This window comes from Rhinatrema bivittatum, chromosome 2, assembly GCF_901001135.1.
Source record: "Rhinatrema bivittatum chromosome 2, aRhiBiv1.1, whole genome shotgun sequence".
Taxonomy (NCBI): domain Eukaryota; kingdom Metazoa; phylum Chordata; class Amphibia; order Gymnophiona; family Rhinatrematidae; genus Rhinatrema; species Rhinatrema bivittatum.
The window spans coordinates 335,895,074-335,910,268 of NC_042616.1; the positions used below are offsets into that span (position 1 = coordinate 335,895,074).

The following is a 15,195-nucleotide window of genomic DNA, read 5'->3' on the forward strand; positions in this document are numbered from 1 at the left end:
GGGCACTGGGATCACAGCCTGCACGCTGAGGAGTCCTGACGTGTACTCTATTGTCTGCCTCTTCTGTGGACAGCTGCACGGAGACATCACGAAAATGTCCCAAGGAATGTTAAGAAACTCCAGAATACAGCTATCTCTTATCACCTCCAGACCCCACTGGTCTGACGTGATCTCGATCCACCTCCGATTAAAAAAAAGAGAGAAAGGTGACCTCCTTATCTCCTGTTCCTGGGAGAGGGTCAGCACACCCTCACTGAGGGGTTCAGGGGGGGCACCACAACTGGGCTGCCTGGGATGAAAGACTGAGACCTACCCAAAGGTCGAGCCCTATGAGGGTCGAAAACATTTGAAAACCTCTAGCACTACGTATTGCGCTGAATGAGCATGGCACCTGCTTTCAATCCTCTGGTAACCGAGGAACCTGGGACTCACCCCACTCACTGGCCATTTTTTTTTTCTCACTCCCAAACCATCATGAGCCTTAAAAGGCCATTTCGTATGATTAGGCTTTGGATTGTTCAGAACCAATTTGTCAGCCATAGCTGACGCTCAATCCTACTTAGCTTCCAAAACCAGATGAGACAGAGCTCATCCAGGGAGTTGAGGCCATAGGGCACTGCCTTGAATTCAAACCAGATTCTTCGACTTCCTGAGAGAGAGCAAGCAAGAACAATCCACCAGGGAGCAGAAAGAGGCCATCTACAATTCATTGCCATCATCTCGAGGCCTGGTTAAGGATAGCCTCAATTTTCCTATCCTGCACCCTTCATGACATTCCCCTTCCACAGGATAGTCACCCGCTTGGTGATAGCACACACCAGTGCATCCCCTTTAGGAAAGCGCAACTGCTCTCTCTCTCTCTGCTGGATCCAGGGGGTACAGCGCTACCAAGGCTCGTCCCTCTCTAAAATTAGCTTCTAAGGTGCCGCATTCAAGATCAATCAATTCTTGAATATCATCCATAATGCTTTAGGTAAGGAATCTAAATGGGATTCTTGTTTGGCTTCAACACCGGGCACCCCCAGCATCTTCAGTGCCTGGGTGATTCAAGCTAGCAAGCCATCTCTATGAAAGAAACACAACATTGTGCCATACAGCTCCAACCTCGGAGGAATTTCCCATCCTCCATGAAGTAGGGCCGCCTTCACCATTCGAGCCACCTGGGTCCCTTATCAGCTCACCACAGCAGGTGTAGACGTGTTCAGATGCGTACTTGTGGCACCAGGTGTGCAGGGATCCGCAGTTTGCAATCCTGAACTCTTAGGCCTAACACAGCAATGACTGAGCAAACCCTGCGAGCAGGACCTAGCTAAATGGCTGCTCAAGCTATTTCACAACCATACCAAAACTAGGAGGCATCAGTCCTGTGCCCACTGAGAAGCCTTCCCCCGCTGACGATCCAGTTAGGGGAGCCTTAAAACCGTGAGAAATCTTTGACAGGTCCCCTCCGGTCCCATTCTTGCATCATGCTGGGAAGGGAAGGCTCAGCAAAAGCAGCCAGAGAAAAAAACCTCTCCCTAAGCCTTCCAGGCAGCGCTGACACAAGTTGGGGGGAGGTTGCCAAGCTGAGATGCCTGAATATGGCAAGCAACACAAAGGTAAAAACCTGCTAGCAGCACACTCTCAAAGCATTCGACCATTGTGCAACCAGCTGCGTTCCCACACAAGTAAGCTTAGACAGAATGACCAAAAACATGGCCTATCCAATAAGAGTCCAAAATATAAGTGCACCACATGTGGTCCAGGTATGCGCCTTCCCCCAATCACCCACCTGAGTGTCCACACCTTAGTGCACACCTAGGTGCGCAAGTGCAAACCCAATGTCAAACACTTTTGCAGCAGACTTGTGCACAGAAAAGCGTGCAAAGGCTGCTATGGCCTACCACGCAGCTACTAAGCAAAGCCTGACAGTGGGGCCTAGCCAAAAGGATGCTCAACCCGCCAAGCTGCCATAACTCCCCCAGTTCCCTCGGAGGCAGGAATGGATATAAGATTGGCACGCCAAGCTCGGAGACCAGAAGGGGAATAAAAAAAGTCATTCTTTTTTTTTTTTTTCACTCCTTACCTGAACGCCACCCATCCCGGCGGAGTACAGAGTCGGTCTCCAGCTGCAGGAAGAGAGGGCAAAGGCCTTCACTGCCACACTAGACTTCCTTTACCCACTAGCCTCTCAGCTGTTTCTCTCTCTACAGTTAAGTCCATGCTGGAAAACCAGCTACCACACTGAGGAACTCGTCTGAGGGAGGGATCTGCAGATATCAATCACCTCAGGAAACTGAATGAGGGAGGGACTATAAGGTATCACACCACAGGAAAATGGGATGAATTAATTTCCTTCTTTTCTCCTTTCATTTTCTTTCTTTTTTTCTTAAGCAATCCCCAGTAGGAAGATGCACGTCCACCATCTGCTGGAGATGGAATACTAGCAGGCTGATGTTGGTGCAGGTATATATATATTGTGACATCAGCTTTGCTCTGTCTCCACCTGCTGGTAGAGATACATAACCCACTGGTGTAGGTTAACCTGTCTGAATCCTAAGAAAAGAGTGATTGATGTCAATGTTATGCTGGGATCTTTATTCTCTTTCTGGATCCTGATGGCTAAATTCTAGTCTTGACAGCTCCCTCCAATTCCTAATAAATACTTTTCAGAATATCTGGCCACTCCATCTGACAGCACAATTTAACTGAACTTGGTCAAAAAGGCTAAGTTTTATAACTTCAAAGTTGCACTTTTCAGAGTTTTGTTTTTTTTTTTTTAACTCCTCCTCATTTTTTGAAGTTATTGAGAAATTTTTTACTCCTTTGTGTCAGCAGCCATAAAGTAGTGATTGCAACAGTCTGGCACCTTCAAGTTCTTTTCAGCTTTACTACGAAGAGGTGAATGTCTCATGGAATGTGCCTAGAATCTGATTACTGACTTTAGAGATTATAGCCACAGGGCAGGCCATCTTTGTTTTAAAAAAAAAAAAAAGATTCTATATATGAGGCCCTGTAGGGCAAGAGCAAGGGTTCTTTTGGCCTCAGCCAAGGAGAGTGTCACTCACTAACAAAATCAACTCTCACTTTAGAATTTAAAGTGCTGTCACCTCAAAGAGTAATAAGGATGTGCACTCACAGCAGTGGGGTTCCACTCAGCACCCACAACTTTTTCCAGTTCTGTGAAACGTTTGTGAAAGTATTTCATAACAGGCAACAAAAAGTTGCTGTACTGACACCCACAGCCCTGCAAGTTGGTTCTGTATTGCTACTGACCCTTTGAGGTAAAAGTAACCATTATTAAAAATACTTCCTACTGAAATTTTCAGACTAACAGCCCAACAGTTTCTTCCTCCTGTGAGAAATTTGTAATCCTTCCCACTAATCACTGTGCTCAGGGAGTTCTCTTCACTACTACCTTATTGACAGCAGACACCAACAACAAGCAAACATATGAGACAAGCTAATAAAAAATAAAAAGCCGCATGTACAGGCTGGCCTGATGCTTCAGGAGTAAAACTGCACACCACCAAGTGAAATGTCTGAGATGGTGACCTGAGCCTGCTCCCGGCCCTTTGGCTCAGTCTTGGAATCTGGAAGGGAAACCACTTGCAGGTATCACATTCTAGCCATGCCTACTGGCTGAAGGCAGGAGCTTTGGCACAGGAAGACTTTTAGGCTAACTGCTGCTATGGGTTCCTTGGGAGGCTGTGGGCCTGGCCTGAAGAGGGAGGGTCTAAAAGGATAAAATCCTAGTGCTAATAAACAATGGCCCAGGCCAGCCGGGTGGCTCAGTGGCAGCACGGCTCACTGCCATTTGGAAGATTCAGAGTTTCATTCCTAGCTCAGCTCTTCCACGCCCTGGATCAGCTGGGGGCATGGGATGCTGCAGAGGCCTCTGGGGGATGGTACTCGCTGAGGTAGATCTTAAATAAGTACGTGCGCATGTACTTTTGTTCGCACAACCGATGCGAATGAAAGTACACCGGATTTTATAAGAGATGCGCGTAGCCGCGCATCTCTTATAAAATCCGGGTTCGGCGCACACAAGGCTGCGCAAAATCGGCAGCCTGCGTGCGCCGAGCCAAGCAGCCTGCCTCCGTTCCCTCCGAGGCCGCTCCGAAATCAGAGTGGCCCGGGGGGAACTTTCCTTCCGCGTCCCCCCACCTTCCCCTTCCTTCCCCTATCTAACCCACCCCCCAGCCCTACCTAAACCCCCCCCCTACCTTTGTTATGCAAGTTATGCCTGCTTGAAGCATAACTTGCATAACCTTTGTTATGCAAGTTACGCCTGCTTGAAGCAGGCATAACTTGCGCGCGCGCCGCCTCAGCATCCCCCGGCACAGGCCGCAGTGCTGGGGGACTCGGGACCGCCTTCCCGGCCCACCTCCGAACCATTACCACGCCCCCAGACCCGCCCCGGACCACCCCACCCCCTGACATGCCCCAGACACGCCCCCTCCCGCCCCTTTTACGAAGCCCCGGGACTTACGCGCGCCGGCGCAGGGCTTTTAAAATCTAGCCCATAGGGTAACACAGACACCTAGTGGGGATGGATTTAGGGTCCATAATTGCACGGCCCCAAGCTGAGAACTGTAGCTTTAATGACTGGGGCAAGGTGAACTGGAAAAGGAATACATTTGTAGGTAGTTGCGAATGAAGCTCATGGCGCCAGATCCCAATCTTGGTTCTGATTGAGCTGTAAGTAGAAACGAACAAGAGGGAATTGCCAGGATGGATAAAGAGACAAATACAATAAACAATGGCCCTATGGTGCCTCAGTCTATGGGCTTCCTTAGAGACTATTATAAGATTGAGACAAGGGCTTTGTAATGTGTAATTGTCCACAACCTGCAGTTTACAAGGTCAGAAAATGGCTTTTTTGAGGTCAACATAGGGTCATGGTATAAGGCTAAAAAGAGGCAGCTTAGGAATAACAGAAGGAAATATTACTTCACTGAAAGAATGGAGGATGCCTAGGATAGCCCATTAGTGAAGGCAGTGGAGACAAAACCAGTATCAAAATTCAAGACAGCATAGGATAAGCACAGAGCATCCTGAGCAGTAGAGAAGAGAGGGACAAGTTAGAGAAGTAGTATTTACAGTATAGCCATCATTATAAAAAAAAAAAAATCCAAATGGGAAAGACATTATCTACTGTTATATTTTATGTTTCTACAATTACATCAGGAAAAGACATGATGCAATTTTAAAATACCACAAAATTAAAAGAAACAAATCACATATCTCCAAAAAAGTATACATTTTCAACGCAAAAACTATTCCTGTACTATTCCTCCCATTTACTGCACCACAGTAAATGGGAGATAAGCGCGACTGAGTACACAACAGAAGATCGGGACAGTTTTGCATTCGGTGATTGGACTTGCATCCCTGGCGCATTTTGCAAAACACAATAAGTAGTGGGAGGGGGTTGATACTAAAGCATTCTTACCAATCTAGTGAGAGAATTTCAATTCTAGCAATAAATAAGTTACAGTAGTGTAAGTAGCAGACAATCTTTTCTGGCACAGAACGCAGCAGGCAAGGTGCAGACTCAGCATACTACTTGGGAATAAGATATTGAACATAAATCCCAGCATGCAATGCAGCAGCCTCCCACCATGAAGCTCCTGCCTGACCCCTTAGAGTAGACACTGTTGCTCTCTGGCTCCAAGTCCACTTTAAATGAACCCCCAACTTTAAATATTTGCTTCTGGATAAAATTCTCCCTGAAAGAGGGACGTGAGCAAAGTCAGCAATAACTCTTTACAGCAGAAATATGCAGTGCTGCAATAATGGCATCAATAAGCGTCATTTAATTGTTTTTAAAGATGACTGGTGTGAAATGGATTTGCATATGTTAACCATCGCCATTAGGTGGGGCTGAACTGTCAATCTGATGTTTTAATTTAACTTGTATATTCTTCATGCTGAGAAAAATTACTTCAATGAGACCATCTTTACTAAAATAAAAAAACAAACAATAAATTCTTGAATAAACATATTACCTTGTGGCTATTTAAGTAACAGGACACGTGCTAAAACTGATATTTTTAGTCAGGTGTCATATATCAGGAAAGGGCTGAGTGGAGATGAAGCCCAAGGATCTCTGATGTAGCTCAGATAACACAAACATTCTCTTACAAAGTGCTGCTGCTGCTTTTGCTCTCTGATGCGTTGCACACACCTCAGCTCTCACATATTTGTAGGGGCTGCCGGAGGCACAAAACAGGATTTTCCAGGCTGCCTTGATCCACCAGAGCTCAATCCTTGCTTGCTTTAGCAACAAAAATGGCTCAGTCCTGCAGTGCTCTTTGGGGTGGCTGGACGGGTCCACATGCTGCCCAGATCTATTGTGTCCCAGGGAACGGCATTCTTTCACTACCTGTGCTGATCAGCCATATGTCACATACACACAGTGCACAGCTTGCCCCCAAGTGCCATCTGGACACATAAGGAGGATAGCAGGCCTACTGTGTTACTGAACATAATGTACGAGTTAGGATAGTGCCTTCACTTTCTCAAGTGAAATAACAGGTTAGTGCTTTTTAGAATTAATAAAATTTAAAATATGGCAAGAGACTGACAGGGTGAAGAAAATCCAGAAGCACATACACATTTTTGTGGTCAAAGCTTCACAATTAGAAAATGGAATAATTTATAATATGCAATATACTACTGTATACAGAAATTGAGATCATTTTGCACAACCGCCACCTCCAATCAAAATATAGAAAGATCAATGACAAGAAAAGCAACTCTGGACTGACCTCTCTGTCTGGTGTTAAAGCACCTTCATCCTGCTGATCGGTTAGCGAAGAGGTGCGACTCCTGTTCCCTGCTGCTGGTGGAGATTTAGAAAGGCCCTGTGAAGAAAGGCATGACCAGTCAGAGGCGGGAGGCAATATCATCCAGGGAAACCAGCAAGGACTACTGCTGGGTCAGAGGAAGGGATCGCTAGCTCGACCACATGCAAGGAGCAGACAGTTTGCAGTTTCAGTCTACAGCCTACAGAGGGAGCTAACGAGACACCAGAAGACTGAAGCTCAGCAAGGGGTTACCTTCCTTTTTATCAGCAGGGGTGGAAAAATGTTTGGAAAACTTAGGGACCAACCAAAAAGTTTAGGAGCCAGGGAAAAGTTGTTTTTTTTGTGTTGCTCTATTTTTTTTTTAGTTTTGGATTTTTTTTTTTTTTACTCTTTTCTTTTCCTTTATATTTACTTCCTTTGCTCTCCAATGTCCTCCTCCCTTTATATGCCCAATTTCCAGCACTCTTCCTCCATTTGGCTTCTCTCTCTCAGCCTAACAGCAGTCACCATTTTCTGCAGGCCAAGCCCCATCAGCAGTATTCACAAAAGTGCTCCAATGAATGGGCCCCCGCTGGATCTCTTCCCTTGGCTAGCAAGGTCCACATTTTAGGTGTCCATGTGACCTGGTGCCCAGGAGTTTGATAGCTCTCCTCAGAGGTATGTATATAGGCAGGCAGGCAGGACATTGGTCACCTAGAAGTATTCCATATACTCTTTCAAAGAGCACCAGGACTAAAGGACACTCCATGAAACTAGCAACCGGCAGATTTAAAACAAATTGAAGGAAATATTTTTTCACTCAGCGCACAATCAAGCTGTGGACTCTGTTACCGGAGGATATGGTCAAGGCAACTATATAATGGGTTTCAAAAATGGATTGGACAAGTTCCTGAAGGAAAAATTCATAAACAGTTACTAGCCAGGTAGACTTGGGAAAACCAGCGCTTATCCCTGGGAGTGAGATACAAGAAATATATCATTCATTGCGGATATGCCAGGTACTTGTGACCCGAACTGGCTACTGTCAGAGACAGAATGCTGATCTCAATACACCTTGCTCTGACCCAACATGACACTTCTTATGAAACCATCCCAAAAAGCACGCTCATTCACCTAGGAGAAGAGAAGCAAACCAAAAGGAACCCAAGTTCAGCCCTGCCAGCTCTCTACAATCATCAATGGTAGGGCAGCTCCTCATACAGCGACACAAAAGGTTCTTCTCCCTCACCTTGAATACAGCATATGTGTACTCACTTTACCCGGCATACCTGTTGGACAACTTCTCCGATATATAACTCACATGCAAATGTGGTCAAGAGCTTTGAATTTTTTCAAATGCTTTTATGTTGTTTTTGCTTTTATTTAGTGGGCCTAACGGTGGCAAGGAAGGCATCACTAGCTTTTGCTGTGTTTTCCAGTTTCTACATAATTCTTGTCTCTCTTAGGACGAGGTTTCAGCAGCAGAGCCATCTAAAGAACAGCATTTTTTATTTTGGCCCAGCAGTTTCTTCCCACTTCTTTGGGTTTCCAGCTCAATCAGAATTAGCCTCCATTGGGCTATGGGGGTAAGATCCTTTGCTCACCACTAAGCAGAGGATATCCTATTTTTATAAAACCCCTCTCCACCCAGCTATCCGACAAACCACAGCGCCTTACAGAATTCAGTTAAAGAGGACCTCAAATCTAGCCAGTACAATTTTGATTTTCATTTAATTAATGCCAACTAAACATTTTCAATGTGCATGCCCACTATCACCTATACAGTTCTAACTCGAGTGCAGTGGCGTAGCCAGAATTGATTTTTTTGGGTGGGCACAAGGTTAACATGGGTGGGCTATAGGTATGCAGGTCTGAGACCTACTAGTTGTTTTCTTATTGATAAATAATGCCATATACTGCACCCTAGTATGGCTTTCTAAGTAGTTTGCAACAGCCATTATGCATCATGCGTGAAACCTTAAAACATTTTTCCTCAATTATTTCAAGCACTAAAAATTCCTTATTAATCAGAATTTATTTTATATTTATTGCAATTTATAGATACACAAGTATAGAAAACAATCAAATCCAATCATGTAATAAAACAGAAATTAATGTATTCTTTTATGAATCATCTTTGCAGAAAACCAGAAGTCTTCATAAATACAATAAAATATAATTAATCATCAGAACAGGTGCAGTGCAGAGCTAGGGCAATTCGCATTACAACTAACATGAAAAAAAAAAAATTCAAATTCAGCAAAAAATAACCCTCCACTGCTATTTTGTGAAGTAACACAAACTCTTGCAAAGAAAGAGGCATCTAAAACCTTGCCATACAGTCACAGCACTGACTCTCAGGATTCAAATAACAGCAACCTTATGAAAAAGCAGCAATGCAAATACTACACCAGGACCTAGAACATTAATACATCACCTACTGGAATAACAGAACAAGCTGGACTACTACTACAGAGAAACTATATGCTAGCAGAAATACTGCATTTCAGTCACACACACAGGCAAAACAGAGACCGATCTTTACCTAATATAGAAATAAGAGACCACAAATTAGAAACAGAAACATGCAGATAAAACCAAAATAAAAAGCCTAAGAAACTAAACTCTCTGAACAGTGGAATACTGAAGAAAGAGCAAAATACAAAAATATAAGAAATGCTCATTCCCAAAGATGGCATATCTAACATCTCAAAATATATACCGTATTTTTTGCTCCATAAGACGCACCTGACCATAAGACGCACCTAGGATTCAGAGGGGGAAAATAAAAAAAATAAAAAAATTTGTGCTAAACCAGCTCTGCGTCTGGGCGTCTAATGGAGCAAATTAGGGGAGTGCATAGCATTTTTTTTTCTCCCCATTTTGTTTTCGGGTCTGGGGAGGGCCATTTCAGTCCACTCCCCAGATCAGAAAACTTTTCTTTCTCTGGGAACCCCTCCCCCCCCAAAAAAAACCCCCATCCCAACCCTTTAAATTAATTAACAACCCCCACCCTCCTGACCCACCTCCAAGACCTGCCGACTTAATTTACTACAACCCCCCACCCTCCTGACCCCCCCAAGACCTGCCGACTTAATTTACTACAACCCCCCACCCTCCTGACCCCCCCCAAGACCTGCCAAACGTCCCTGGTGGTCCAGCGGGGGTCCAGGAGCGGTCTCCTCGGCTTCGGCCGTCGGCTGCCAGTAAACAAAATGGCCCCGACGGCCCTTTGCCCTCTCCATGTCACTGAGACCGACCAATAGCAGCGGTCGGTCCCAGTGACATAATGAGGGCAAAGGGCCGTCGGCGCCATTTTGATTACTGGCAGCTGACGGCCCTTTGCCCTTACTATGTCACAGGGACTACCGCTACCATTGGTCGGTCCCAGTGACATAGTGAGGGCAAAGGACCGTCGGTGCCATTTTGATTACTGGCAGCCGACGGCCCACGCCCAGGAGATCGCTCCCGGACCGCTCCTGGACCCCCGCTGGACCACCAGGGACGTTTGGCAGGTCTTGGGGGGGTCAGGAGGGTGGGGGGTTGTAGTAAATTAAGTCGGCAGGTCTTGGGGGAGTCAGGAGGGTGGGGGGAGGTTTGTTAGATTTTTAGTTTTTTTTTTATATTCGCTCCATAAGACGCACATACATTTCCCCCCCACTTTTGGGGGGAAAAAAGTGCGTCTTATGGAGCGAAAAATACAGTATATATATTTTTACCTTTGTTGTCTGATCTTTGCATTTTTCTAATCAGTTGGTCCTGGTCTCTTTTTCCTATTTTTTCTCTTGTTGCTCATTTCCTAATTCCTTTTCAGTGTCTTTCTTCTACTACTGTCTTCTTCCCTTACATACATACATACATACACACACACACACTTTCTTCTCACAGACTCTCTCACACACTCAAGCTCTCACTCTCATATGCTCTCTGCAGACACACATACAAGCTCTCACTTTCTCACCCCTCCCCAGGCTTACATTCTTATGCACGCACATTCAGGCACCCATTCTCACCCACACACTCAAACCCAGACTCCCATTCTCACCCACATAAACACATATTCAAGTTTCCATTCACACCACACACATTCAAGCTCTCATTCTCACCCACACACACAAACCCAGACTCCCATTCTCACCCACACATACACATATTCAAGCTCCCATTCTCACCTACACACAAACCAAGGCTCCCATTCTCACCCACACACAAACCCAGGCTCCCATTCTCACCCATATATACACACATTCAAGCTCCCATTCTCACCCACACACAAACCCAGGCTCCCATTCTCACCTACATATTCAAGCTTCCATTCTCACCCACACACAAACCCAGGCTTCTAAGCTCACCCACACATACATACAATTCAAGCTCCCATTCTCACAAACACTCACAAACCCAGCCTCCCATTCTCACCCACACATACATACTTTCAAGCCCGCACACAGCTTCCGCTTCCTCCCCCTCCCAAGCAGAAAGATCAGTTGGCCTCTCCTGCTGCCACCGGCCTCCTCCACGAAAGCCTTGCAGGTCTGGTGCTCCAGTTCCAGTTGAGTGGGCCTGGGCCCAAATTGGGTGGGCAGCTGCCCACCCAGGCCCACCCATGGCTACGCCACTGCTTGAGTGGCTACCATCTTGATCAGCGCCATCACCAACTTGTGCTAACCTCAAAATATCACAAAATATGTCCAAATAACAACTATAGTGTGATCCACTAAAATGTGCCACTGTAGCAGATTCTCACAAACACAGAACTTAGCCACAGCTAAAAGCAGGAACATTTTTTATTCAAAACCTTATACCTGGGCATCAGCAGCATTATCTAGATTACTGCCACATCATGCTGCCTATTTTCTTTTCTAGAATCCTGCTTGTAGACTTGTATCTGCATTTCCTTTCTCTGTTTTCCTAAAGTGCTTTATTTGATAGACCAAGAGTACTTTAGAAAAAATAGGTAAGCAAACTTTATTATGGCCCAGAATGTTTTTACTCCCTTGGCACCAAGACAACTTATCTAAAGAATAGATATCCCCTTGCTGGCCATGGGTTAGAGGGGAAGCCTCCTCAGAGCCTGAATCCTTTAGTGTCGCTCTCATACCAGTAGAGGGTTGCATACACAATGGCAATCATCTATAGGTCTTCTACCAGCCTACCCTATGACCGTGCTTAACAATAATCTCCTTTCCTAAATCAACTCTTCAACTATCTATGACATATTTAAGTCTATAAATATATTTAGAAAACTTGGGTGCCAGTTAATGTTTAGGATCCAGAGAAAATTGTTTATTTACTTTTTCTTGCTTTTTCTCTTGTTGTTCCTGTTATTTTGTTTTTTTCTTCTTATTTAAACTTATTTAAAATTTCTTATTAACCGCATACCTAGCCCTTCCAGGTTACCCAAAGCAATGTACAAAAATGTATGCATAATTTTAAAACCAAAGGTGAAATTTAAACTTGCCTGTTAATTTCCTTTCCTTTAGTCTCACCAGACCAGTCCAGACAAGTGAATTATGTTTTCCTCCTGCCAGGAGATGGAGACAGAGGAAAAAATGTTTTCAGTTGACTTCACTACTCCTATAAAGATCTGGTAATGCCTTCAGCTCTTCAGTGTCCCATGTCAAATCTAAAATAACCAAGGGCAATTGTGTGTTTTGGTTTCCAGATCACCACCTCAAACAAAATCTGATAGAGCCAAAATACTTCACTCTAGATTGTTAGCCAGGCATAAGAATCCCTACACCAAGCTTACAATTAGCTACCTTCAGAGTGAGCAACAATGTACTTGCAGTTGGATTTCTGAACAAAACAGACTGATAGCCTTTGATTCTGAACTGTTCTACCAGGACTAAAGGAAAAGAAATTATTTAATATATTTATAACCCACCTCCCCTGTTTAATAAAAAAATTGCCCAAATAGGCAAATTAACAGGTAAGTTTAAATTTCATCTTCCTTATTGTCCATCCCAGACCAGTTCAGACAAGTAGGACATACTAAACCTCCAGTCAGACCAGCAGGGAGGAAGCCATGATAGCTCTCAGGATTCCTGCATCCAATGCATAGCCTCTCCCAGCCTGCATACCCATACTGAGATGCCAAGCATAGAGATGTAATGGAGGCACTGTCATTATCTTCTGGAAAGACAGATTCTGACTCCTGTGCCCTTGTTGAGCAGGGTCACTGGCCCTCTGAAACCTGCAAACTCTTACTGAAGCAAACCAAAGTGCTATTCTCCTTGATTACTCCTGAAATTGATGCTTTAGAAGCCACTGTGATTAACAGAACACATTAACAAACCAAAACTATCTGAGAAGAAACTGGTCACCTACAAATATCTCAAAGGTGACCTACAACAGACAAAGTGACCATCCCTGTACCAACCCATATCACCTGCCTTTCTCACCATCATAAGTAGTGAAACACGACCCTCTAAAAAGGAGTGTATTTGGCACAGAGATACCCTTTCCTTTAAAATTACCAATGGCACCAAGGAGACTGACTTCAACAACAAGACTCAAAGAGATGTTTCCCAATGAAGCTCAAGAGCAAGGGATGCCAGATGCCTTCAAAATTAAACTTATTTCCAAGTCAAGGAGACCTCCCACAGAGGATGACTTGTGTTCTTGTCTCCTCAGAAGAAAGTATCTAATTTGAGAGAGCTTCTGTGACTGTCTCTTGCAGCAATCCAGAATCTGTCTCTGCAAGATATGCCTTCATCCCAATCTCCTCTGATGGCTACTAGCTCCCTGAGGGGGTCATTTATCAAAATGCGATAAGGCGTTTTCGCATGCGTTAAGGGCTTATCGCATGCGAAAAGCCCCGTTAACGCATGCAAAAACGTGTTTACCAGCATGCAATCGCACCATATCGTATGGTGCGATGCAAATTCAGAAAATAGGAGGAGTTAGGGGAGGAGAGTGGGCTGGGTTAGCCTGTTTGCGAAGAGCTATCGCACAGCCATAACGCCGATTTTAACTACACCTCTTTGGATTGCGTTAGGCTGTGCGATAGCTGCCGTGACCGTGCGGTAAGGTTTCATCGCCATTTGCATTGTCTCCTGTATGTCCTATTTCAGGTGAATTGACGAGTCCAGAGCCTCGGGGAGAGAGAGAGAGCGAGAGCGAGAGACTGGCCATAATATCATGGCCCATAGGTAGGTATTTGTATCCCTATGGTAGGCCCACCTAGTAACTCGAGGTGGGGATTAGGTATGAGTGTAGGGGGGTTAGGGGCCACTTTGACATTCTACATGACACCTACGAACAGAACAGTGGTCTCTTGTGAAGATTTGCTGGCCTTCGGAGTGAGGAAACTCACTTCTCTCTCTCTCTCTTGGTCCCCTGGTGGTTGAAGAGCTCGCTGTCGAGGCAGAAAAGCCTTTGCCTGCAAGGTGTCCAAGACAGCCCCAATGAATGATAAGGATTGAGATGGGATCGGTGGCACAGACGGACGTATTGGCATCGACGGCTGAGGCACCGGCAGAACTCCCGATGGAGGGATGTGGAACGGTGTTTCTCCTCCCAATGACAAAGCAAGCGGGGAGGGCACCAGAGCCATCGGTGAACCGGGGTCCATCAGTGAAAAAGTGGCCATAAGCGCTTCCATTCTCGATAGCAGCGGTGCCAACGCTGCTGGAATCGGGTTGGTGGTCAGTTCCGCAATCGGTACCGGTGTTGGTGCCGGAGGAACCTGTAGTCAATGCATTGCCTTGTCGATGGCCTCCTGAACCATCCGGTCCGGTTCTTCTTGGAGACCTGGAGCAAGCAGCCCCGGCTCCGGAACAGAAGAAGGAGGCAGAGGAATAGCCAGAGGGACCACCGTTAAAGGCGGAGTCATGGCTCCCGATACCCTGTCGGGTGAGGGTTGCCTCGGTGACCCGGAAGCCAAAAAGGTCGGTGCCTTTTCTGGACGGGGCTTCTTCGACGGCGGCTCGGACAATGGCGAGGTCGATGATTTTGCTCCCTCGATGGTCCGAGACTTTCGATGCTGGTGGCAATGTTTATCTTCATGATCCCCTCGGTCCTGAGGAGAGGGGAGGTGAGGGTGTCAAAGGCCGAGACATTGCTCCTCTGAGAGCTGAAGGTGGTCACACTCCAATTCCTATCTCCTGAACAATCTCCCTATTGAGGCATTATCTCTGCTTATGAGAATATACGGCTACCTCTCCTCCTCTCATCCTGCTGATTCCCTAAGACTGTTTCAGTCAGAGGAGCACTCTAGCATCCCAATAACTGGCAAAGCCATCCTGAGTTGTTGTTTTTTTTCATGTAGGAACATGAATAATGGCTAAGTGCTCCAAAAAGAATCCAAAGGTGCTGTCCAAGCATAACCACCCTGGGATTTTTAACAGGTTACAGTCATCTTCAGCACCACAAGTATAACTTTATCTTAAAAAGCCACTCTGAGAAGTCACATATGTGTTCA

At 45.5% G+C, this 15,195-nt stretch overlaps 1 protein-coding gene across 4 annotated transcripts in view; it reads right to left on the reverse strand.

Annotated features, from left to right (window-relative positions):
* GOLGA4 (golgin A4) overlaps positions 1 to 15,195 on the reverse strand; it is a 456,386-nt gene that overhangs the window by 397,076 nt on the left and 44,115 nt on the right. For all 4 annotated transcript variants that reach the window (XM_029589809.1, XM_029589811.1, XM_029589810.1 and 1 more), the window contains exon 2: positions 6,753 to 6,848. In XM_029589809.1, coding sequence (XP_029445669.1) covers positions 6,753 to 6,848 — 96 coding nt within the window. The remainder of the gene's footprint in view (positions 1 to 6,752; positions 6,849 to 15,195) is intronic.